Here is a 25,843-nt window from a genome sequence, read left to right as displayed (position 1 = left end):
CCTGCCTACTATCAATACATCATGTTTCGAGCCGACGATTATATCTGCAATTGTGAACCAGAGCCTATCTCAATAAAACTACCTTTACAAACCATTACCGTACTGATGAATCAATCACTTTGCAAAGGCATAACGACGGCTATGTTATTATTATTATTTTAAGAATGGAATCATTTTTAATGCTATAGGCATCATATGATGGTGATTTCAAGGCTTGTATATAGGTATAGGGGTATAGGATTGCTGAAGACGTAATTAGTTGAGTCCTTGAAAAAGGTTAAGATGTATAGCCATGTACAAGTATATTATGAATCTCTAAAAGTCTTATGAGACCAGCCTGGTCAGTTTACTATTTGGGCAAAAAGCCAACCAAAGAAAAGACCTATCATGGTTAAAGACTTGTGCCAAATAAAATTTGACAGCCTAACAGTTTGCCAAGTTTTAGCTTAGCTAAACAATCTCTGGAAAGATTTATTAAACAGATGCATTGCTTAGCCTTCTACGGGTATCTCATGTGAAAATTGCGCTTTAGGGCTATTAACTTAGTGATTCCGCTGTGTTCTGCTGTGACAAGCTGTATTATGGCACATACACACCAACTTATTAAGCATAAACCCATCTTCCAATTGAACACCCTTATATGTTTGAAGTCTTTCAGATTGGCAAAAAAAAAACATTATCACATTTTCTGACAACAATATTTGTGGATGCATTCCTAAAAACCACTAAGTTAACGTGAACAAGGATGCTCGGACTCTAGAGGTCACAACAGAGTTAAGGCTAAATTCTGATGCTAAAAAGATACAGCAGAACATCAATGTGTCATCACAAAACGTTTCCAAAGCCAAACGTTTAAAGGGATTATGAATATATTCCATAGTACTGGTAGTAAGCCTCATTCAATGTTGATTGAATGCATTTGCTGAGAATATCTGTACTGCATAGGCAGTTTCAGTGGATACTGCTTTTGACTTGATGAAGAACAATATTATGCAACCTTCAAGGGTGAGCGACTATATATAACAGTAAATCTCATGACAAAATCAGAATACGAAAAGCTGAAACATTAGCCATTTGTGCCAGGAAAATAAATTGAAGATCAATCACTGTTTGAGTGCATCACTGAGCTAACACGAGGTACAATTTTTAAATATCCTTTAACTTTCATTGGTACCTCTATCATGGACCTCGTTGTGGATGAATTTGACATGAGCAGATAGTCTAACAGAAAATATTGTTGATGGGATTGACTTGGTCCAGGTAGTAAATAGTGATTGTGTTATTTTTTTCAGAGGTGGTAAATCAATGTTACATAAAGCCACACAAAACGTGTTAATATTGTGGTTGATATATATCGTGGGACTTTTACTAAGAGCAACTAATTTTGTAAAACAACTGAGAACCTTTCGGAGTCAGGTTACCAATATCATCAATTTAAATACTTTCCTAGTCCAAGAATGAAGGAAGGCAGTATACACAAATATACTCCAAGTGAAAGTGTTGTTGTAACAAATATTAAAACAATATCCAAGGTTGTATGCCGTCCGGTGTTTTTAAATTGACTGATGCTTGCTATTGCATGCAGCTCATGTTGCAATTGAGGGATATAAGTAAGCTGCCCATAACTCAGAAGACAGAGACTATATTTTGTGCTTGGCATTCCTAGAGATTCCTGGAGTTCCATTGCACTCACAAATGTGGTCCTAAAATTGGTGCAAGTATCGTTGAATCTGTATCTGAATCTGTATTGACAATCAAAATGTTTGTAGAGTTGTATACGCTGGGGGTAGTACCCAGGAGTCAGAACAGTGTGGTTAATTTGAAGCCTTTCCGAATGAACGCGAGACATAACGAAACATTACAAAATGTATCAATAAATGTTCACTTCGCCTATTTTATAACAATTCTTCCCTTTCTTCTTAAAAGGGAGAAATTCACTTCTCAATTTTCGATATCCTGCCAGGATATGTTTTTGTTCTGTGCAAAGAAGGGCAGAATCGAAAGTGTAACTATGTAGGGTAGTTTGATAAAACATACACAATACAATCAACCAGACTGTAATGTAGAATATGACCCAGTAACACCAAGTGCCGTTGACATAGGCTGGAAAATAGAAACAGAAGAATGAATGAATGAATGTTTAACGATACCCCAGCACGAAAAATACATCGGCTATTGGGTGTCAAACTGTGGTAAGTGCAAACAGTAAGTAAGAAACAGTAGAAAACACTATATAGCATCTATATAGACTGGTATAATGTTGATAATTGAAGACTGTGACAACCAGGTTGAAGACAGTGATGGAAATGTAGCACAGAAATTTTGATATCTGCAAAAAGCAATGTATGCATTTCCAACTGATTTATTGTTTCGACTCAGTCTTGTACAACAACTGGTTTTAACCAATAATTTTATTATCACCTGCATGTAACCAAAAATATGTGATCAAAGTACATTTTAAGTTAACAGGAACCTTTAGTGGGTTTATATTAGACAATAATAAAATTTGAATGAATATATATATTTTAAAAAAACCAAAAAAAAACCCCATATGAATGCTCATGTTAATAACTTCATCAGCAAATAGCTTAACAAATGCGTTAGGTAGTACTAAACCAAATAACTTCCGGCTGGGTCAAAGTTCGAGGTGCACCCAACTTTTGATAGAGAAGTGAACACCACAAGTCCTGTGATTGGTTATAAATGTGAGTGTGTTGGGTGTAAAAAACATTAGTTTCATCTGGGCTAAAAATGTATGCAATTTTATTTCATCTAGTACCACTGTGTCAAGTAGCCTTGTGCTTGGAACATGTATCGGGTACCTGTAAAAAAAAGTACTAACATTTTGTGCGGAACAAGGGTAGTCATAGACCCTACTTGTTATCTCAGAAATGAGCAGTTTGACACCCACTTTTTTGTGATTCACTTTAAGGGTGAGGGGTGGTAGTATTTATATCCGTGGCGTTTATGTCGATTGATACATTGCAGGTAGGAGTTTTAGCCACATATGTTACTATTGTCATCTATGGGATTTGATTTGGTAGTATACACCCTTTATGTAAGACCTAAATAATGCTTGGGAGTCCAACAAACATTCAGGTACATTAAAGCCCTGAAAAAGTGTAAACCTAAACTTCAACTGGAATTACTGTTGTAAAATAGCAAAAATAGCATTATCTAACATTAAACAAAAAGTGTTATGTGAGACCCTAACCTTCTTATGATGTCACTGTTGCTTCTATTTTTCAGATTTATATCCCATTAATTCGTCTACATTTAGGTTTGCCATGTATATCTTAATAAATATTGTATATGTTTTTATTTAGTTATCCTGTTAACAATTCCTTTGAAATACTGCTTTTGAGGAAAGGGGTAGGGTTATTAAAAGGGTCGTTACACAAACCCGCTTCCAAGAAAACTTTATATATATGATGTACATTTTAACTAGATGTCAAAACAAGCTCCTGCTGCAATAAGATCCTTCAAAAAGAATATTTGAGGTGCTGTGCCTAAACTTTATGTTAAATTTCTACTGAAAAATCAATGAGCATTCGTCCCCCAGGTGGTACCAATTGGCCAAATTTTGGGACCTGGCTCATGGACTAATACGTATATGTACAAGACCGAGTAAATATGTGACTACGCCCATGAAAACTGAACTTATCCCTTTTTGCCATCCAGCTTAGTTTGGAAGACCGTGCTGAATTCAAAATGTATATGGAGTATATACCAAGAAAGAACATTTTTAATAATAGGAAACAGAAAAAAATATGCAAGAGAGAGAGAGAGAGAGAGAGAGAGAGAGAGAGAGAGAGAGAGAGAGACAGACAGACAGACAGACAGACACAGAGAGAGAGACACACACACACACAGAGACAGAGAGACAGACAGACAGACAGAGACAGACAGGCAGATAGGCAGACAGACAGACAGAGAGAGAGAGAGAGAGAGAGAGAGAGAGAGAGAGAGAGAGAGAGAGAGAGAGAGAGAGAGAGAGAGAGAGAGAGAGAGAGAGAGAGAGAGAGAGACCAATATGTTTAAACAATAAACAACAACAACAAAAATTATCCTACTTGGCTTACTCATGAAAGAATGGTAATTATAGTAATCATTAAAAAATGTGAAGTAGGATTTCATCATAGAGGGGTGCTGGAAAGGTTCTCGGCTTAATTTTTTTCAACAGTGCTGCAGTGCCTGAATACCTCAGATAAAGAAAGATTCTTCCCGCAAGTCGTAAACTCATTACAGCGGAAATGACATCATTACCAGTTGTGTAATTCCTGCTAGCTAACTCCTTTATCAGGTTATAGGACATATATTTAAGTCAAACGGAGCTAGATCTGGGGAATATTCTGGGTGACTGATAAGTTGGAAGTCCAAATAATTCAGTCCAGCCACGGGGAGCACCGACGTGTAAGCCGGTGCGTTGTCCTGATGGGATCTTCATCACGGACAGCACATGCATCAGAATGTACCGTCTTCACTCTTGAGAAATGCCCAGGCTACTTCGATGGCTATGAAAAAGTGCGTTGTCCTGATGGGACCTTCATCACGGACAGCACATGCATCAGAATGTTCCGCCTTCACTCTTGAGAAATGTCTAGGCTACTTCGATGGCTATGTACAAAGTGCGTTGTCCTGATGGGACCTTCATCACGGACAGCACATGCATCAGAATGTTCCGCCTTCACTCTTGAGAAATGTCTAGGCTACTTCGATGGCTGTGTACAAAGTGCGTTGTCCTGATGGGACCTTCATCACGGACAGCACATGCATCATAATGTACCGTCTTCACTCTTGAGAAATGTCTAGGCTACTTCGATGGCTATGTACAAAGTGCGTTGTTCTGATGGGACCTTCATCACGGACAGCACATGCATCAGAATGTTCCGCCTTCACTCTTGAGAAATGCCTAGGCTACTTCGATGGCTATGTACAAAGTGCGTTGTCCTGATGGGGCCTTCATCACGGACAGCACATGCATCAGAATGTTCCGCCTTCACTCTTGAGAAATGCCTAGGCTACTTCGATGGCTGTGTACAAAGTGCGTTGTTCTGATGGGACCTTCATCACGGACAGCACATGCATCAGAATGTTCCGCCTTCACTCTTGAGAAATGCCTAGGCTACTTCGATGGCTGTGTACAAAGTGCGTTGTCCTGATGGGGCCTTCATCACGGACAGCACATGCATCAGAATGTTCCGCCTTCACTCTTGAGAAATGCCTAGGCTACTTCGATGGCTGTGTACAAAGTGCGTTGTCCTGATGGGGCCTTCATCACGGACAGCACATGCATCAGAATGTTCCGCCTTCACTCTTGAGAAATGCCTAGGCTACTTCGATGGCTGTGTACAAAGTGCGTTGTTCTGATGGGACCTTCATCACGGACAGCACATGCATCAGAATGTTCCGCCTTCACTCTTGAGAAATGTCTAGGCTACTTCGATGGCTATGTACAAAGTGCGTTGTCCTGATGGGGCCTTCATCACAGACAGCACATGCATCAGAATGTTCCGCCTTCACTCTTGAGAAATGCCTAGGCTACTTCGATGGCTATGTACAAAGTGCGTTGTCCTGATGGGGCCTTCATCACGGACAGCACATGCATCAGAATGTTCCGCCTTCACTCTTGAGAAATGCCTAGGCTACTTCGATGGCTGTGTACAAAGTGCGTTGTCCTGATGGGGCCTTCATCACGGACAGCACATGCATCAGAATGTTCCGCCTTCACTCTTGAGAAATGCCTAGGCTACTTCGATGGCTGTGTACAAAGTGCGTTGTCCTGATGGGACCTTCATCACGGACAGCACATGCATCAGAATGTACCGTCTTCACTCTTGAGAAATGTCTAGGCTACTTCGATGGCTATGTACAAAGTGCGTTGTTCTGATGGGACCTTCATCACGGACAGCACATGCATCAGAATGTTCCGCCTTCACTCTTGAGAAATGCCCAGGCTACTTCGATGGCTATGTACAAAGTGCGTTGTTCTGATGGGACCTTCATCACGGACAGCACATGCATCAGAATGTTCCGCCTTCACTCTTGAGAAATGCCTAGGCTACTTCGATGGCTATGTACAAAGTGCGTTGTCCTGATGGGACCTTCATCACGGACAGCACATGCATCATAATGTTCCGCCTTCACTCTTGAGAAATGTCTAGGCTACTTCGATGGCTATGTACAAAGTGCGTTGTCCTGATGGGGCCTTCATCACGGACAGCACATGCATCAGAATGTTCCGCCTTCACTCTTGAGAAATGCCCAGGCTACTTCGATGGCTATGTACAAAGTGCGTTGTTCTGATGGGACCTTCATCACGGACAGCACATGCATCAGAATGTTCCGCCTTCACTCTTGAGAAATGCCTAGGCTACTTCGATGGCTATGTACAAAGTGCGTTGTCCTGATGACTTATGTCGGATGGCTTAACCATTACACCATCGAGACTGGTCTTATTTACTTATTTTGGGAGGGACGTAGCCCAGTGGTAAAGCGATCCCTTGATGCGCGGTCGCTTTGGGATCGATCCCCGTCAGTGGGCCCATTGAGCTATATCCCGTGCCAACCAGTGCAGCGCGACTGGTATATCAAAGGTCGTGGTATGTGTTATCTTGTCTTTGGGACGGTGCCTATAAAAGATCCCTTGCTACTAATTGAAAAATGTAGCGGGTTTCCTCTCTAAGAGTATATGTCGAAATTACCAAATGTTTGACATCCAGTAGCCGATGATTAATAAATCAATGTGCTCTAGTGGTGTCGTTAAACAAAACAAACTTTTGTCTGTTAATTGTTGTCTTTTTTCTTCTTTTTTTATCTTTCATCATGAATTAACAGTTTGGCTGTATAATAACTACTAGAAATACCATCGTAAAGCTCCTTATAATCTGACTCTGTAAAACAAACGGGGCGGGACGTAGCCCAGTGGTGAAGCGTTCGCTTGATGCGCGGTCCGTTTAGGATCGATTTCCGTCGGTGGGCCCATTGGGCTATTTCTTATTCCACCCAGTGCTCCACAACTAGTGCACCCTTTTTTTCGTAAGCACAGTCACATATTTTAATTTATTAAAAAAACAAAAACATTGATTGAGTGATGGTGTAATTATGGTTTCCTCTTCATAGAAGAATACAGAAATTTATCGCTATGTTTATTAACCAGTAACCCTTCCAATAATTGTATTGTTCCTCCATCTTGCTGCTAGGCCTGACTAGTAACGGTCGTCTATCACCCGCCTTGTTTTAGGCCGCATCTGTAAACAGCGATATTTCACAGCCAAGCAGTCGAAATTGATGTAAATGGCTGACTTCCTGATAGGTCATCCCCTCGAGGATAGCTCTGTAGGAGACGGTCTCTGCTGCAAATTCTGATGGAACGCAACGATGGTACGAGACCTCTTGAATCAGAGTAGCAGACGACTGGACGGATAGCAGACGGCAAATAACTTGGATAATTTTTCAACGATTTTTTGGATGCTGTGCTCAAATATCAGTAAGATTTTGTTTAATATTTTACCAATATAGGTGAATTGAGAATACTGGTGATAATAGTTAATAGAGATATTTTGTAAAATGTTTGTCTTTCTTTACGTTACGTTTCTTTTTTTAATATACTTCTTTTCATTCTTGTTTTCTTTTTCATTATTTTATCTAAGGTTTAGATATAATAGCTTTGCTCATCGACAAGTAATGTTGGTCTTATTTTTCATTTTCATTTCTTGTTTAAATAAAATATATTCAGTTCCAAACAGCTGATCCTTTCAACAATTTAGCCTATGTTGTAATATATAAAATGAATGAATGAATGAATGTTTTACGACACCCTAGCACAATACATACACATTGGGCATGAAGTGTCAAACAAAGGTAAGTATATACATATGATGTTTTAATATATAAGGTTGCAATATCGATTGGGTTTTTATGTTTAAGCATTTTAATTTATAGATTCAATATTTTCCCCTTCAACACCATTTACTAAAAAAGAAACAAATGTTTTATTTAATGACGCACTCAACACATTTTATTTATGGTTATATGGCGTCAGACATATGGTTAAGGACCAAACAGATTTTGAGAGGAAACCCGCTGTCGCCACTACATGGGCTACTCTTTCCGATTAGCAACAAGGGATCTTTTATTTGCGCTTCCCACAGGCAGGATAGCACAAACAATGGCCTTTGTTGAACCAATTATGGATTCCAGGTCGGTGCAAGTGGTTTACACCTACCCATTGAGCCTTGCAGAGCACTCACTCAGTGTTTGGAGTCGGTATCTGGATTAAAAATCCCATGCCTCGACTGGGATCCGAAACCAGTACTTACCAGCCTGAAGACCGATGGCCTAACCACGACACCACCGAGTCCGGTCCAACAATGTACTAATGCAAACTACAAACACTACATTTTTGATAAACTCATGCATTTTCATTGTTAAAAGATATCGTCACTTGTACATAATTTGCCATTAATTTTGTTTTTAATTCGGAAGCGGGAAACTCAGTGTCTGATATGGTCAATAGTGTATTGTTTGGTGCGACTTAGATAGGAAATTACTGCCAACTTCAGTCGAAGAGTAGTATGTCACGGGGACAAATTAAGATCGATTATATATTTTAAATGCAATAAATATTATTAAAAACTTAATCGAGACTGCACCTTTATAGATTAGTTATAATAGAAAGCATTAAAAGCAGATGTTAGACGGTTGAATATCAGGTTCCTTCTGTTTCTATTTTCCAGCCTATATCAACGGCACTTGGTGTTACTGGGTCATATTCTATATTACAATCTGGTTGATTATATGTTGTGTATGTTTTATCAAACAATCCCAACATAGTTACACTTTCGATTCTGCCCTTCTTTGCACAGAACCAAAACATATCCTGGCAGGATATTGAAAATTGTATGAGAAGTGAATTTCTCCCTTTCAAGAAGAAAGGGAAAAATTGTGATAAAAAAATAGATGAATTGAACATTTATTGGTACATTTTGTAATGTTTCGTCATGTCCTGCGTTCATTCGGAAAGGCTTCAAATTAGATGCACGGTTCTGATTCCTGGGTACACTTACAGTATTACCCCCAGCGTATACAACTCTACAAACATTTTGATTGTCAATACAGATTCAACGATACTTCCACCAATTTTAGGACCACATTTGAGAGCAATGGAACTCCAGGGACCTCTAGGAATGCCAAGCACAAAATATAGTCTCTGTTTTCTGAGCTAAGGGCAACTTACTTATGTCCCTCAATTGCAACATGAACTGCATGCAATAGCAAGCATCAGTCAACTTGAAAACACAGGACGGCATACAACCTTGGATATTGTTTTAATATTTGTTATAAAAACACTTTCACTTGGAGTATATTTGTGTATACTGCCTTCCTTCATTCTTTGACTAGGAAAGTATTTAAATTGGTGATATTGGTAACCTGACTCCGAAAGGTTCTCAGTTGTTTTACAAAATATGTTGCTCTTAGTAAAGGTCCCACGATATATATCAACCACAATATTAACACGTTTTGTGTGGCTTCCACCTCATAATGCTTTATGTAACATTGATTTACCACCTCTGAAAAAATAACACAATCACTGTTTACTACCTGGACCAAGTCAATCCCATCAACAATAGTTACCAATTTTCTGTTAGACTATCTGCTCATGTCAAATTCATCTGCAACGAGGCCCATTATAGAGGTACAATGAAAGTTAAAGGATATCTGGAAATTATACCGTGTGTCAGCTCAGTGATACACTCAAACAGTGATTGATCTTCAATTCATTTTCCTGGCACAAATGGCTAATGTTTCAGCTTTTCGTATTCTGATTTTGTCATGAGAGTTATTGTTATATATAGTCGCTCACCCTTGAAGGTTGCATAACATTGTTCTTCATCAAGTCAAACCGGCCTCGGTGGCGTCGTGGCAGACCATCGGTCTACAGGCTGGTAGGTACTGGGTTCGGATCCCAGTCGAGGCATGGGATTTTTAATCGAGATACCGACTCCAAACCCTGAGTGAGTGCTCCGCAAGGCTTAATGGGTAGGTGTAAACCACTTGCACCGACCAGTGATCCACAACTGGTTCAACAAAGGCCATGATTTGTGCTATCCTGCCTGTGGGAAGCGCAAATAAAAGATCCCTTGCTGCCTGTCGTAAAAAGAGTAGCCTATGTGGCGACAGCGGGTTTCCTGTAAAAACAGTGTCAGAATGACCATATGTTTGACGTCCAATAGCCGATGATAAGATAAAAAATCAATGTGCTCTAGCGGCGTCGTTAAATAAAACAAACTTTACTTTTCATCAAGTCAAAAGCAGTATTCACTGAAACTGCATATGTCACGGGGACAAATTAACATCGATTATATATTTTAAATGCTTAAATATTATTAAAAACTTAATCGAGACTGCACCTTTATAGATTAGTTATAATAGAACGCATTAAAAGCAGATGTTAGACGGTTGAATATCAGGTTTCCTTTTTTCTTCTTCGTTTTTAATTAACATTTCGTCTTTGTGATATAAGTGATACTGAAATATTTGAGAGAAAAACATACAAAAACACCCCAAACCCGGCTAATTTTTAATAGATACAATTTGATACTATTCGAACACCTTTTCCGCCAATAAAAAACAAAACAGTACCATAACACGGTGTACGACTTTATAATTTGGTAAATGTTCGGGGATAGCCGTCTACTATTCGAGTTTCTTGCACACGGGCACCCATTGGTGAGAACATCATTCGTTATTTTTTATAACACATACTGTTAGCACATATACGTGTGATAACAGTTTAAAGTCATACCACTGACTGCTTCTAGGTGATGACCAAGTCGCCAATGCCATACCATCCAGTGAAATAGAAGCACGGTCGAAATCAATATCTCTGACGTATAAGTTAACCTGAAATTGATTTTTTGTGACGCGTATGTTACTTAAAAGCGAACGTGCTGTAAATAGGTTTCAGTAGGAAGAGACATTTATGTAAGAAATAGAATAATACATTCGTGTCCGTTAGATACCATTTATCGTATAACTTGCTGTTTAAAAATGTATTCAACTCGCTTTCGCTTGTTAGATACGTTTTTAAAAACTTGTATCTAACGGCCACTCATATTGTATGCTCTAAGGATTGCATTAAATAAAATATTCAAACATAGCTGGTTACATAGGTCCATTAGACAGTGCTTAACTGAATCAATTATCATCTAGACCAGTTAGAAAATAAACGTTAATTTTGATTTCCAGTTCTGAACGTTTTGGTTCAGGATTTGTCGACCAATATTTATAGGTTATTAACACAGCGGTTACCAAAACTCGGTTATTATCGTTCAACACCAATTGCTATCGATTTTCAGCGTTTTAAAAATATATATTAGTTACGACACCTTCCTACCACGGGGTCTATTTTTGCCCGCTGTAATAATTATTTTTAATACACACTGCTATCGATTTTTATTAATGTCCAACCATTTCAATTATATCGCTTTACCATAACGGATTCAGTGTGTCTGCTGGTTGGTGAGCGACCCTTTGAAAAGTTTTCTTGCAGACTCTAAGTGATCATCAAGTGGATTTTTCACACAGTTTCCTTTTCATGGGTTTCTTTATAAGGAATCGCAATCTATACCATACTCTATCTTTTCACATTTTTGTTGGAGAAATGATGATCATAGAGCTTGGTCCATGTACAGACATTTCCTTTCGGTTGACGTTGGAGAAATAAAAAGCACCTGTGCTGGGGTTTTTTTTTATCTTTTCAAATTTCTGTTAGAGAAAATGCATTGCACCTTTGCGTTTTCAAATTTCTGTTGAGGGGAATAAAGTGCACCTTTGCGTTAATCTATTATTTTCAAATTTCTTTTGTAAACACCATCATTTATTCGTGTTAAATACAACAACACATAAACTTGGAATCTGGTAGACAATAAGCATAAAAAATATAAGCAATAGAAACTCGTTACGTGGTCATAGTTGTGTGTTTTATATTGGTGTAGGTTGTGAGCCCTTTGATTTATATAGAGTGAAATTAGTGAAATAAATGCGGTAACACTTGGTACACCAAATTGCAGTACCCATTAAAGGCGCAGACTCGACCCTAGTTTCAGCCCGTGAAAATGGACAGTAAGTTTAGTTAATCTACAAACCTGCAACACACATTTGGATAATGTTATAACAGAGAGAAGCTAAAGTCTGTGATATTTAATCAGCGAAATGCCTTCCAAAAATTAACTAGAGATTGTCTAGACAACAATTACTTCTCTGACGAACGTGCGTTTTGGGGTATTGCAAACGCCTGGATGACCAGAACCACTTCAGGTATACGAAAATTAATATTCTAAATAATAAAATGTAAGTACTTTTAATTTAAATTATCAGACACTGCTTTAATAGTGAAAAATACACCGTAGTGTTTAGAAACTAGGGTCTGTCACTTTAAGGTCGTAATGCCTGTATAAAGTACAGATATGTAATGTGAGATTCTTCTTCTTCTGCGTTCAAGCTATAGTTGAGCATGCTTTAAATTTGGAGTCCGGTTGTGGTGTTAAAAAGCCAGTCTCTGTAAAGTCTTCTTTGGAACCCCAAAGCTTGACAGCCCGGGTTGCTCTGTTCAGCCAGTGCTTTATTCTGGCTTCATCGTAGAGGGGGCAGAATTGCAGGATGTGGACTTTTCGCAAGGTCATTCAGAAGATCTGGACCCATATTCACAAAAAGGTGTAAATTTACGTCTACGACTAACACTTACGTCTGCCGTAGATTTACGTTTACGTGCAAGAAGCACCTTATTCTCAAAGACGGTCGTAAATGTAAACGTAACTTAGTTGGACGTAAATCTACGATTTAACACTCTCACCGGAGAAATTAAAAAAAAACCCATTAGAAACGATGGCTAAAGGGTAAATAACAAATGCGCAAAACTCAATTTCGTTTGTCGTCTGCTAACAATAACATCGCGAACGGCGAACCATGACATTTTGGTATTGGTGAGGATCTGCGTTTTGGTACGAACTTGAGGATATTTCTTAAAAAGGAAAAGATAACTCAGGAGAAATTGGCCGAGTGGAAAACATCCGTTCGATCACCAACAAAAATATGTTAAATCGGCGTTCGCCATCGCAAACCGCTTCATTTATTGGAAATGCTGCCAGTTTCCGTAAATAATAGTAAATAACGGCGATCGTGCTTGATTTATTATATGTATACGACTTACGTGTAACGTGCAGCGTTAGGTGTAACCGGAGGCACTCTTATATTTACGTCCAACTTTACACGTAACTTACGTTTTCGTTGTTTCGTGAATAGCTCTTCAGTCGTAGATTTACGTTTACGTGTAAAACTAGGCTTACGATGTTTTGTGAATATGGGTCCTGGGGCTTGAGAATTCGTCATCATTGACCGGGGTCTTTCAAACAGTGATGCGCAAAAAGAAAGGAAATAAACTATTGTTTAGTATCATGTCAGCACCATAGGCGTACTGGCTCCCATTTTTATAGGGGGTGGTCGGTTGGGGCATTTATTCATGGATTACAATTAATATTGTGGGTAGAATAATGGAAATACAGGGTGCAAAGGTTTCAAGCCAGCTCATTTTGCCCGAATATCTCTATCGTCTTTGTGGATTTGCTTTGACAGCATTGGTCTCAAACATTTTAATTGAGACTTTTGCTGCAGAACTTGCCGTTCAGATAAGCAGAAAATGATCTTCTGTATGTATATTCCCATGGCAAGGGCAGCACATACAATAGTTTTTTCCTAATTTGGGGTCCAGAAGGAGAAATCAATTCTGCGACCCATCGAACTATATATGCGAGCGTTATAGTAATGAGTTAGCCCAAGAAGGTTTAATAATAACTTTAATAGCGAATAGACGTAGAAACCTGAACCCGATTTGTATTTACAACTGGCATAAAGCCGTAGAGTGTAATCGAATTTCAATCAGCTTTTAATCAGTCTGTTGTTCTCCGCCAGGATCCGCGTCCGCGTTCCGGTCGTGAAGCCAGTCCGAAACGCGTCCCGGTTTGTAATGATCACAGAGCGCGTGCTACGAAACCGTCCAATTAAACTCACGTCTTGTTCCAGACGACAGATGCGAATTGATGGATGTTTAACGCATCACCGACATAGATCGCGATGTCGCGTGCGATAGAAAATAGTTTCCTTTTTTTTCTTAGAGTTATTGCGAGCAATTTTAACAAATAAAATGTATGATATTTGATAGTGTTTCCCGGTGTCATTCGAGAGTTATAGTCCTGTTCACACACTGGTCATCTAGTCAGCGAGCGGTTTTGAAAAATACGATCGATTATATTTTATAGTGTTGCCCGATGCCATTAGAAAATTATAGTCCTGTTGAACTAGTTAGCGGGTGATTTTAAAAAATACGAATGATTATATTGTATAGTTAGTCATTCGAGAATTATAGTTATGTTCACACACTGGTTATCTAGTTAGCGAGCGATTTTTAAAAATACGATCGATTGTATTGTATAGTGTTGCCTGATGTCATTCGAGAATCATAGATATATTCACACACTGGTTATCTAGTTAGCGAGCGATTTTGAAAAATACGATCGATTATATGGTATAGTGTTGCCCGATGTCATTCGAGAATTATAGTCCTGTTCAGTTACATAAAGTCTGAGGGTAAGATTTTTCAATATGTGTTTACTTTATATATGTTGAATCCTAACCAGAACTCAAGACTGTATGATAGATGTACATGCATGTGTACATTAAAACAATTAAAGCGTCTCTTAAGAAAAAGGTGATGGCAGGCTCGTGGGAAACGAGGACCGGCAAGGTCCACATGTGGATAATAATCTCCTACTAGCTGTGTACAGAATTTCATCTCAAAATCTTCAGGCATTCAAAAAAAAAATCAAAACAAATCCGGATTTTGTTTTCATATCTCCTAAGTTCAAGGGCTATAACTCTTTGAAAAATGGGTAAATCGTCATGTAAGTCAAACTTGATCTGTAACAGAATGTGATAAAATTATACACAACATTTCAGCTCAGTGTCTCGAGGCATTGAAAAATATCTGGACACAATGTGGGACAGACGGACGGGCAGATAGATAGACAGACATAAGGCAGGACGTCTAGATTATGGTAGCCCCACTCCAATGGCTAGTGATATTCAGTGCTGGGCTAGTAAATAACTACTATTGCCATGCCCGACGGCTAGTGAATTTTTTTGTTAAATGTTGCAGTTGTCTATTTTGTAAATATGAATATCCTGACCCCACCCCAACCCCCAATGTTAGTCTTTTTAAGCTCTATCTCCGTCTTTAGGTGACATATCTGATTATTACTATTAATTAGTAAAATTGTATTAAGTAAAAGTGAAGTAGGGCTAGTGAATTTTTAATCCTGGCTAGTAAATTTTTGAAATCTCTGATCCTATGACTAGTGGATTTAAAAAAAACATTTCTAGAAGCACTGCATAAGGATGGAACCGAAACCTACAGTCCTCTGCGGTTGGACCGGTAGATTAACTAATAATCGTAAGGTCGACCTGAGCAAGTCAAAGCTGGGTCATAATAACCTCGGTTCCACAGTCCTAAGCAGTGACGCAGTAAGATGTCGTCTGCCATTATAGATGCATGCACCGTCACAATCCGATTATATGGAAGCTTTGATCACACGCAATGGCATGTCAGTCTTGGGGTAACTTACAGAAAAACAGACTCTCTTAGCATAAACAGGGCTTTACATGTCACTAATTTGGGCACAACAGGCTTTTTGTCTCTGCTGAGCACGCGAAGGACTTTTTATTACAGATATGTCAATAATAATAGCTGGTAAAAGAGAAATGCATTTGACGTTATTTCAATCTAATTACGGTTTAACATTCCATTGATTTTCAGATGAAATATTTTGAAGGCCTAACAGAGGAAGTTTCAGCTGTTGAGGTTTTACGTTAATTTCGACTCTCTTTTGAATCAATAATATAACCATGAGCTTAAAGGGGCATACCCTAGTTTTTAAACACTAAAGCATATTTTTCACTATTAGAGCCGTTTATGATCACTGAAGTCATACTTTACTTAGATTTTATTGTTTAGACAATCGAAGTGTTTTTGTTCATCCTGGTGTTTCTAATTCCACAAAATACATTTTTCATATTTTTAAAAACGCACGTGCATCTGAGAAATAACAGTTATGGAGTCAGTTTTAGTCTATTTTTAACGATATTTCACCGTTTCATCGTCACAGACTCTTTTGTTTCACTCACTTGTAACGTTATCCAAATGTGTTACAGTTTTGTAACTTAACTAAACTTAGTGTCCATGTTTACGGGTTGAAACTAGGATCTGCGCCTTTAAGTGCACTCACTAGCGTCTACGGCGAGTTATCCAGGAGGGGCGAAACACGTTGGCACATGATAAAGTAGGCAAGTTAACCAGACGTAGCGGCAGCAAGTGAATACTGGACAGGCTGACTGACTGATATGTGACTACGCGAAGCGCCCAAGTGCATGGCATCACAGCTATAGTCATTCCAATAAGGTTTGTCCTGTGATAGTTGGGATTTAGTAAACTGGTTTGGGAGTGGCAGTCCTCTTTGTGGCAGTTCAAGAAGGTTGTATTGTCCAGAGAAAAAGGATCTCTCAGGACTGCCTGTTCTCCTATAGACGAGGCACTAGATTTATTGAATCAACCACTAGTTTGTCAAATACACATTCGACTCTGCATTTGCAGAGATACGGTTTTGATCACGAATAGGGGCGGGATTTAATTCAGTCAGTTGTGTACTCGTTTGAGGTGCTTGCGTCGCAGGATTGATCCACATCGATGGATCTATTCAACTTATTTGGGGGTTTTCTCGTCCCAACCAGTGCACTACAACTGGTCAAAGGCCATGGTATGTGCTTACCTGTCTCTGGGAAAGTGCATATAAAAGATCTCTTGCTGCATTCAGAATATATATATATATATATATATATACATATACACCGATAGTTAAATATCGCAAGAGTTGTGTGTCTACAGTATCTCTTCACGCTTTATACAACAAAGCTACACATTGTATTTATAGACACATCTTTAAACAGTTAGAGGGACATTCCTGAGTTTGCTGCCATTTTTAAGAGGTTATCGACTAACAGAGACTTTTTAACGATTGTAATTACATATCAAATATATTTTTCTGCTTAACAAAATTTGTGTTACTGTATATTAAACGTACGAAATTATTTGAAGACAAAATCCAGTTTAGGCTTCTTACAAATATTAAGAGGACCAGAAACACATTGAATATACAGACACTGATATTCTAAACAAGAGAATATATATATAATATGTAAGTGTAATCGTAGAACTATTTTATTAGTCGGAAACATCTTACAATGTAGCAAACTCATGAATGTCCCTTTAAAAGGTTTTTTCATCAGACGTTATAAGGTCTTTCTGGCTAAAACGTAGTTACTTGCTTCAAATTTCTTTACATCTGGTCGCTGAAATTGTATTACTGAGTGCGTTGACGTCTACAAGTTTATTCGGCACTCCAAAAATCAATATTTTCAAATTCCATCTGCGGAAAAATGTAATCTCTTGCGTTCATGTTTGGATTTGACATGTAGGTCATCAGTATTGAATATTTAGCAAACGTTACAACTTTGTTTTGTTTAACGACACAACTAGAGCACACTAATTAATCATCGGCTATTGGATATCAAACATTTGGTAATTCTGACTCGTAGTCAACAGAGGAAACCCGCTATATTTTCCTAATGTAGTAAGGGATATTTTATATGCAATTTCCCACAGACAGGAAAGCACATACCACGGCCTTTGACCAGTGTGGTGCACTGGTTGGAAAGAGAAAAACAATCAGTTGAACGGATCCACTGAGGTGGTTCGATCCTGCGACGCAAGCACCTCAGGCGAGCGCTCAACCGACTGAGCTAAATCCCGCCCTAAGTATCAGGTATACAGTACACTATACTGTGATGCTTAAATAACGCAATTGTAAGTTCACGGACATTGTCTTATAGAAATGTATATATCATATACATTTAGCATAGAATAGAATAGCATAGCATAGCATAGCATAGCATAGCATAGCATAGCATAGCATAGCATAGCATAGCATAGCATAGCATAGCATAGCATAGCATAGCATAGCATAGCATAGCATAGCATAGCATAGCATAGCATAGTAATAGTATGGTATACTACAGTATAGTATAGTACAGTACAGTAATAGTACAGTAATAGGACAGTACAGCACAGCACAGAACAGAACAGAACAGAATAGAATAGAATAGATGTTTAACGACACCCCAGCATAAAAATACATCGGTTATTGGGTGTCAAACTATGGTAAAGGCAAAAAGAATGTGATGATCAACATCAATATAAAAATGCAACAGTTAAATTAAAACAGAGTAAAAAACTGTGCAAAAATACAAATATCACAGATAGGTAATATTAAAATTTAGAATAAAATTCAGTCTTACGAAGAAAATGTAATACATTAAAGGGACATTCCTGAGTTTGCTGAACTTTTTAAGATGTTATCGACTAACAGATACTTTTTAACGATTGTAATTAGATATCAAATATATTTTTCTGCATAATATATTAGTGGCTGTATATTAAACGTGTTTCTGATCATTCAATATTTGTACTAGCTTAAATTTCATATATTTTGTAAAATATACTTTTTTCGTACGTACGAAATTATTTGAAGACAAAATCCAGTTTGGGCTTCTTACAAATATTAAGGCGACCAGAAACACATTGAATATACAGACACTGATTTTCTAAGCAAGAAAATAGATTTAATATGTAAGTTTAATCGTAGAAATATTTTATTAGTCGGAAACATCTTACAATGCAGCAAACTCAGGAATGTACCTTTAAGCATGCGGACAAATGAAGTACTGGCAACAACGGTAACTGAAATAAGATTTGGTTAAAATCGGGGGTGGGTGGGGGTGGAATAAAATGTGTTTGAAGTCAAAAAAACCCACACAACATTGTTAGGGGAATTGTTTTCGCAACAAAACGGCTTTTATCCTCTAGCATTACTGATCGTGGCATACAGAAAAAAAAAGACAGGAAACCAAAGAAATGGTTGCTTTCATAGAGGAACGACTGTAGGCAACGCCTGTACAAAATTAATTTCATTTGCAATGCTATGTTGTTCCAATAAACACCAAGTTATGTGTTTTGCTTCAACGCATTTAATTCCATTTTTCCCCCGATTTGAACAAAAATCCTCTTTCAATTACATTTGTTACCAGCATTTCATTTGTCCGCATGATTAATATATATTAAAATGCCCATTACGTTATTTATGCCTCTCCGCAGGGCCGTAACTAGCGGGAGGGGGGCAAGGGGGCTGCCGCCTCCCCCCCCCCCCCTGAAAAAAGCCGGAAAAAACTATAGAAATTTAAAGAAAATTCTCTTCTTAACTGTGTAAGGAGTTATAGACTATTAACTAATCAGATTCCCCCCCCCCCCCCCATCGCCCCACCAAACAAAAATTCCTAGCTACGGCCCTGCTCCGTATATGTGATGTCCTGTCCATTTGGACGCTATATTAGTTATGTTAGTTTGATTTATCAAGTGACTACTAATTTTCTTTAACTTCTGTTTGAGGGCAGGACGTAGCCCTGTGGTAAAGCAATGAATGAATGAATGAACGAACGAACGAACGAACGAACGAACGAACGAACGAACGAACGAACGAACGAACGAACGAACGAACGAACGAATGAATGAATGTTTTTAACAACACCCCAGCACATAAATACACATCGGCTATTGGGTGTCACAAATGGTAAGTATATGAAAATATTTGTGATAAAGCGTTCGCCTGATGCGCGGTCGGTCTAGGATCGATCCCCATTTCTCGTTCCAGCCAGTGCACCACGACTGGTATATCACAAGCCGCGGTAGGATTATCTGTTATACTGTCTGTGTGATGGTGCATATACAGATCATTTTCTACTAATGGAACAATGTAACGGGTTTCTTCTCTAAGAATATACGTCAAAAGTACTAAATGTTTAACATCCAATAGCCGGTGATTAATAAATCAATATGCTCTAGTGGTATCGTTAACCAAAACAAACTTCAACTTCTACTTCTTTTTTAACTGGTACAGTCTGTTTTCTCTTTTCAGTTTCCGGGATCTTGATGCCATGTTGTTACTTTATTTAGTTACAGAAATGTCGGACAATCACAAACTTATACCGTGTTATATATACACTATGTGATCATTTATTGGACCGTCTATAAATTTACAACAAATAGTGGCCAACCAGAATGTCTTTCCCTGCTGTCATTGAGACTGTGGTCCGATCTGCCAAACAACTGTCGTTCTTGAAAAACGTCAAATGTGAATTCCTCGTCACGACCTTCTACGTTCTCATCGGATGTGGTGCGACGATTACCGGAAACACCCGATGTAAGACGAACAGCGACGAACTGAAAGCAGCGATCACTTTCGGGATGCTTGCAGTGACGTTGATGTTTTGGTCCCTTAGAACAAGCGGACTAGCCCAAATGAATCCCGCTATTTCAATCGCCATGCTTTGCACGCGAAAGACTGACGTCATCACAGCTTTGATCAACATTCTAGCGCAGTGTGTTGGGGCTATAGCAGGGGCCGGAATAGTGTACGGTGTGACCCCTGCTAGGTTTCACGAGTTACTGGGAGTGACGTACGTACACCCGGACATCGAGGTCGGACAGGCGTTTGGAATAGAGTTTCTAATAACCTTTCTTATGACGTATTCGTACTTCGCAAGTCTCGATTACCCAGGATTCACTAGCAGTATTCCTTTCGAATTGGTGCCAGTTGGATTTTCTATTACTATAGGGCATACGTTCGGGGTAAGTTAATTATTGTTTCTTAAACACGGCCGTAGATAGCGGGGGGGGGGGGGGGGGGGGGGGGGCAAAAAAATCCGGAAAGCATTATAGAAACATAAAGAAAATTTTCTTCTTGACTGTTTAAGGAGTTTTAGACTATTAACTACTCAGTTGCCCCCCCCCCCCCCCAAACAAAAAATCCTAGCTACGGCCCTGTTAAATACCCATTGTTGAGAACATAATTCAAAACACATACCAATAACACACATACCACTGGCGTAGGAAACGGGGGGGGGGGGGGGCAAGGGGGCATGCCACCCCCCCCACCCCGCCCACTTTTCAGATATTTTGCTTTATATTTACTTTATAATAGTGTAAAAGTGTGTAAATATAAAAGTGTGCCCCTCCCCCCCCCCCCCCCCCCCCCACTTTTTGGCACCTTCCTACGCTTGTGCATACGTTTATTTTCGATGTAAAGACAATCGACCGGCTGCTCGTAGGTGATTACCTGGTCGCTACAGCCTTACCATCCAATCAAATAAGTGGTACAGACATTGATAGCTTTGTGACGTGTAAGTTAACCTAAAACTGATTACTTTGTGACGCATTTAAGCGCATACGCCGAAAATACATTTTAGTTGGAAAAGAAGTTTCAATTTGTTTTAAACCTTGTTTTGGAAGATATGTACAAAAAGATAATAAATAAAATACTACATTCGTGTCCACTAGATATCATTTATCTTACAACTCGATGTTCAAAAATGTATCCAACTTGCTTTCGCTCGTTAGATATGTTTTAAAACAACTCATTGTAAGATAAATGGTATCTAACTACCACTCATATAGTATTCTCAACATAGGATATTTATTATACATCTATATAATCGATTCCAATCAAATTGGTTCAATTGTAACAATAGTTACCGATCTTGTACCAAACATTCTTCAAAATGTGTTATTGGACGTTCCATATTGGATGGTAAAAGCTATATTGGACGCGCGTGCCCTTTATCAAAATAAAGGGACATCACTCTCGTTTGTTTTCTTTTGTCCTTGATTTAACGCTACCTGAGCTACTGATGATGATGATAACTAGTTTAACGTGCCCATATACCACTAGGGTTTCGAACACGCCCATCCCGAATCCGACCTCCGATAAGATCGGTGGCCTGACTCGGGATGGAGGGGGGGGAGGGGTGAAAATGGGCAGAAAAGTTAATAGAATAAATAAAAAATAAAAAAAAGGTTACACGCCAAAAATAAAAAGAATTGACTGCTCGGCCGAATATTTATATAATTTGGAGCATTTTAGAAGGACAGTCCAAAATTAAATAAGAGAAAGAAGAGAGGGTCGGACTATTTAATAATATTTTTTTTTAAAAGAAGTAATTTCGACATAAAATTTTGAACGCAGATCTAAAAGTTTAAAGTCCGATTGATATGTCCACGCGAGTGGCCTCGTTAAGGCCGTTTGGGTGCACAGCTTAAAGGGACGAGATGGGTTGCATCCCATCAAGAAAACCCCTAGATTGACAGTCGGTAGACGTTGAAGTGCTGTGCTGAAATACAGATCTTGAGAAGACGGATCCATCTGAACGAGAGAGAGTATCAGACTAGGGTATAGTCCAGTCGTCATGGGTTGGTATAGTGGTGCGGACGGGCCCGACTCTGGAGGATACGAGATGGTATCACTATAAAGCAAGGTAAAGTCTAGAAAAAGAGTAGTAGGGGTCGACCCCGCTTCCTATTTCTTCTTAGAGTGGGGCGGTCAATCCTCCAGTGCTGCTAGGACAGGCTCGGACATGTAGAGACTAAACGCGAGCAACCGTGGCGTTCTGCAGAATGGCCGTCATACGAGTCACGAAAAAAACAAGTCGACAGTCAGACGGAGAAATGACGTGGAGGCGAGGAATCTTGCTTAAAAAGAATCCAACCTGGTGGTGCAGGCTATCGAAACGAGAAGCGTTCCAGCGTTCAATCAGTTCCAATGGCCGCATACATCCCAGTAGAAAACTTCATTTCGCTGACAAAAACAACGAAATGAAGGACCCCCAAGTCGAGCACACGAAAGCAAACACGTCTTACCGCGTGGAGCTCCAGACTGGAAATGCCTGAGCTACTGAGTCACAGTGTTATCCGATGAAACAATACAGGAATTTATTGAAAATCAAGTGCCAGAAAGTCAGACAATTAGTAGTGGAATGTATTCCTCATTTTTCTCCATTACGTTGCATCAGTGTAATATGACGTCATGCATTTCGAATTGACATCAAAGTTGATGCATTGTTAACGATGAATAAAAAAGGTTATTATATAATTTTGTTTACAATATGGAATTTCATTTCACTCGTCCAGTACAGATTTTCACCATAACATGAACTCGTACAATGAAATTCCATATTGTAAACAAAATTGTATAATAACCTTATAATATTTACCAAGCTGTCGTGTAATCAATCACTCATAAATTACTGTATGAAAGGTATGCATATCCTCATTATCCTGTACCATTCATAGCATCCATAATGTTTAAGAAAATCAAAATTCTTGTTTAAAAATAGTATAAGATTGATAAAGCGCTTGTTTTTTTTCGTTTATTTCATCTTTCATGAGTAAATTAGTGTGTGTGTGTGTGTATGTGTGTGTGTGTGTGTGTGTGTGTGTGTGTGTGTGTGTGTGTGTGTGTGTGTGTGTGTGTAGATATGATATAACGTATTGATCATATATATTTTAACTTATAGTGTACCATTTAAAGGAACATTCCCGAATTTGCTGCAATTTTTAAGATGTTATCGACTAATAGAGACTTTTTAACGATTGTAATTACATAAAATATTAGTGGCTGTATATTAAATGTGTTTCGGATCGTTCTAGTATTTGTATTAGGTTACATTTCATTTTATTTCCTAAAAATTGTTTTTTTCGTACGTACGAAATTATTTCAAGACAAAATCCAGTTTGGGCTTCTTACAAATATTAAGATGACCAGAAACACATTGAATATACAGACACTGATATTCTAAACAAGAAAACATATTTAATATGTAAGTTTAATCGTAGAAATATTTTAATAGTCGAAAACATCTAAAAATGCAGCAAACTTGGGAATGTCCCTTTAATATATCATATATAAGACTAATCCACAATGGACGGTTCTATACATGCGTAGATACATTTACATACAAATAGTTTTATTATTATTTGGCGTTATAGTCTTCCTTTTGTATTTTTTTTTCTTCCTCTTCATCTTGTTGTGAACTGTTTAACTGTTTTTATTTAATTTTTTCCAGTGGAAATACACTGGTGCTAGCATGAACCCTGCAAGATCACTGGGACCAGCGGTTGTGTGCAATTCATGGGTGAACCACTGGGTAACTAGGAATTGTTTTAATAAAATATTAGTAATATCAATATCTGATTTCAATGTTTGTAGCTGTATATTTGCTTGTGTAAGATGTCTATAGGCGAGATCTTAATAATAGCTCTTTCATAAAAACTAATATCATTACTAAAAATTATTCAGCTCTGTGTAAACTTGAGGAGCGTGTGGCGATAATATTCGACAGAAGGCGCCAACGTCGGTGGGAAATGTCACGATGGGCTTACTGGACGAAGTCCCATGTAGTTATGTAAAGGGCCTGTCTTGAGTTTGTAGCTACCGTAAACTATTCTCGATTAACAAAGTATTTTGGGCTAAAATAACATTTAATACATTTTCTTTGTTCAGAATACCAGTGCTGGTGTTAGCTGTCATGTGTTAGTGTTTTAGCAGTCATTTTTAATTTTACTTCGTAGCATCAATTTTCTCGTTCGTACGAAATTGTTAGAACGTAATATCCAGTTTGGGATATTAAAAGATTAGGACTATAACAAACAGCTTGTTTATACAAACACTGGCATCATAAACATTAAAATATATTTAACATTTTATTTTAGTCATTAAAAAGGCTCTGTTAGTGGGAAACATCTTACAATAGAAGCAAACTCTGGACAATGCCTTTAACAACATGAAATATTTGATATTGGTATAATATTACATATTTCATTATACAGCAACAGGATCGATTTTCCTGTCGCTTTGCTGGTCGTTATTTTTACCATAATATAATTTGAATGTCACTGAAAGTCATCTAGAATTTATGAATGCGTTTTCACTTCTTTTTTTTCAAGGTTTACTGGGTGGGACCGATCTTGGGCGCCATTTTGGGCGGAATCACATTTGAATACAGTCATATGACGTACTCGGATATCCGCCCCCTCAGACGCTCTAGCTCCTCTCACCTGGACCACGTGCAGCTCGAGGAACCTGCTGACAGCAAGGACAGCATCGAACTGCCCACAGAGCTGACCTTTTCGTCCGTGGCACCTGATGACCCGGAAGTGTAAAAATGTGTTGACCGTGAATACAGATCACTGTTAAAAAAACCTGGGTGGCCGGAGAATTATTTCTAAAAGGAATGTTGCTCCCATATTTTGGTGAACTATAATTAATTGGGGATATCTCCATTTATTCGTATGCTGTGTGATTGTACTTCCACATGAGCGCCAAAATGTGACGTGAAGCTCAACATGTTCTTAAAGGGACATTCCTAAGTTTGCTGCATTGTAAGATGTTTCCGACTAATAAAATATCTTTACGATTAAACTTATATATTAAATATATTTTCTTGTTTAGAATATCAGTGTCTGTATATTCAATGTGTTTTTGGTCGTCTTAATATTTGTAAGAAACCCAAACTGGATTTTGTCTTCAAATAATTTCGTACGTACGTACGTATTTTAGGAAATAGAATGAAATTTAACTCAGTACAAATATTAGAACGACCAGAAACACATTTAATATATAGCCACTAATATTTTATGCAGAAAAATATATTTGGTATATAATTACAATCGTTAAAAAGTCTCTGTTAGTCGATAACATCTTAAAAATTGCAGCAAACTCAGGAATGTCCCTTTAAAATGATTCCAACCTTAACAAAAATCGAAGTGTACTGACTAAGATAAAACGGA

At 38.4% G+C, this 25,843-nt stretch overlaps 1 protein-coding gene across 1 annotated transcript; it reads left to right on the top strand.

The window, feature by feature from the left end:
- Nucleotides 1-20,281: 20,281 nt before the first annotated feature.
- On the top strand, nucleotides 20,282-25,403 carry LOC121389570 (aquaporin-4-like). The gene is made up of 3 exons (XM_041521244.1): nucleotides 20,282-20,851; nucleotides 24,121-24,201; nucleotides 25,001-25,403. Exons 1-3 carry the CDS (start codon nucleotides 20,282-20,284, stop codon nucleotides 25,214-25,216), a joined length of 867 nt encoding a protein of 288 aa, XP_041377178.1. The 3' UTR covers nucleotides 25,217-25,403.
- Nucleotides 25,404-25,843: the final 440 nt, after the last annotated feature.

Source organism: Gigantopelta aegis, chromosome 14, assembly GCF_016097555.1.
Source record: "Gigantopelta aegis isolate Gae_Host chromosome 14, Gae_host_genome, whole genome shotgun sequence".
Lineage (NCBI taxonomy): Eukaryota > Metazoa > Mollusca > Gastropoda > Neomphalida > Peltospiridae > Gigantopelta > Gigantopelta aegis.
The sequence above is the reverse complement of the archived record's forward strand: the minus strand, read 5'-3'. Positions and strand labels throughout refer to the sequence as shown.

Bases quoted from the DNA above. Each gene is read 5' to 3' on its own strand.
- LOC121389570 (XM_041521244.1), top strand. From the start codon at position 20,282: ATGTCTTTCCCTGCTGTCATTGAGACTGTGGTCCGATCTGCCAAACAA. The intron at 20,852-24,120 runs GTAAGTTAATTA...AATTTTTTCCAG, and splicing joins CTATAGGGCATACGTTCGGG to TGGAAATACACTGGTGCTAG. The intron at 24,202-25,000 runs GTAACTAGGAAT...TTTTTTTTCAAG, and splicing joins ATTCATGGGTGAACCACTGG to GTTTACTGGGTGGGACCGAT.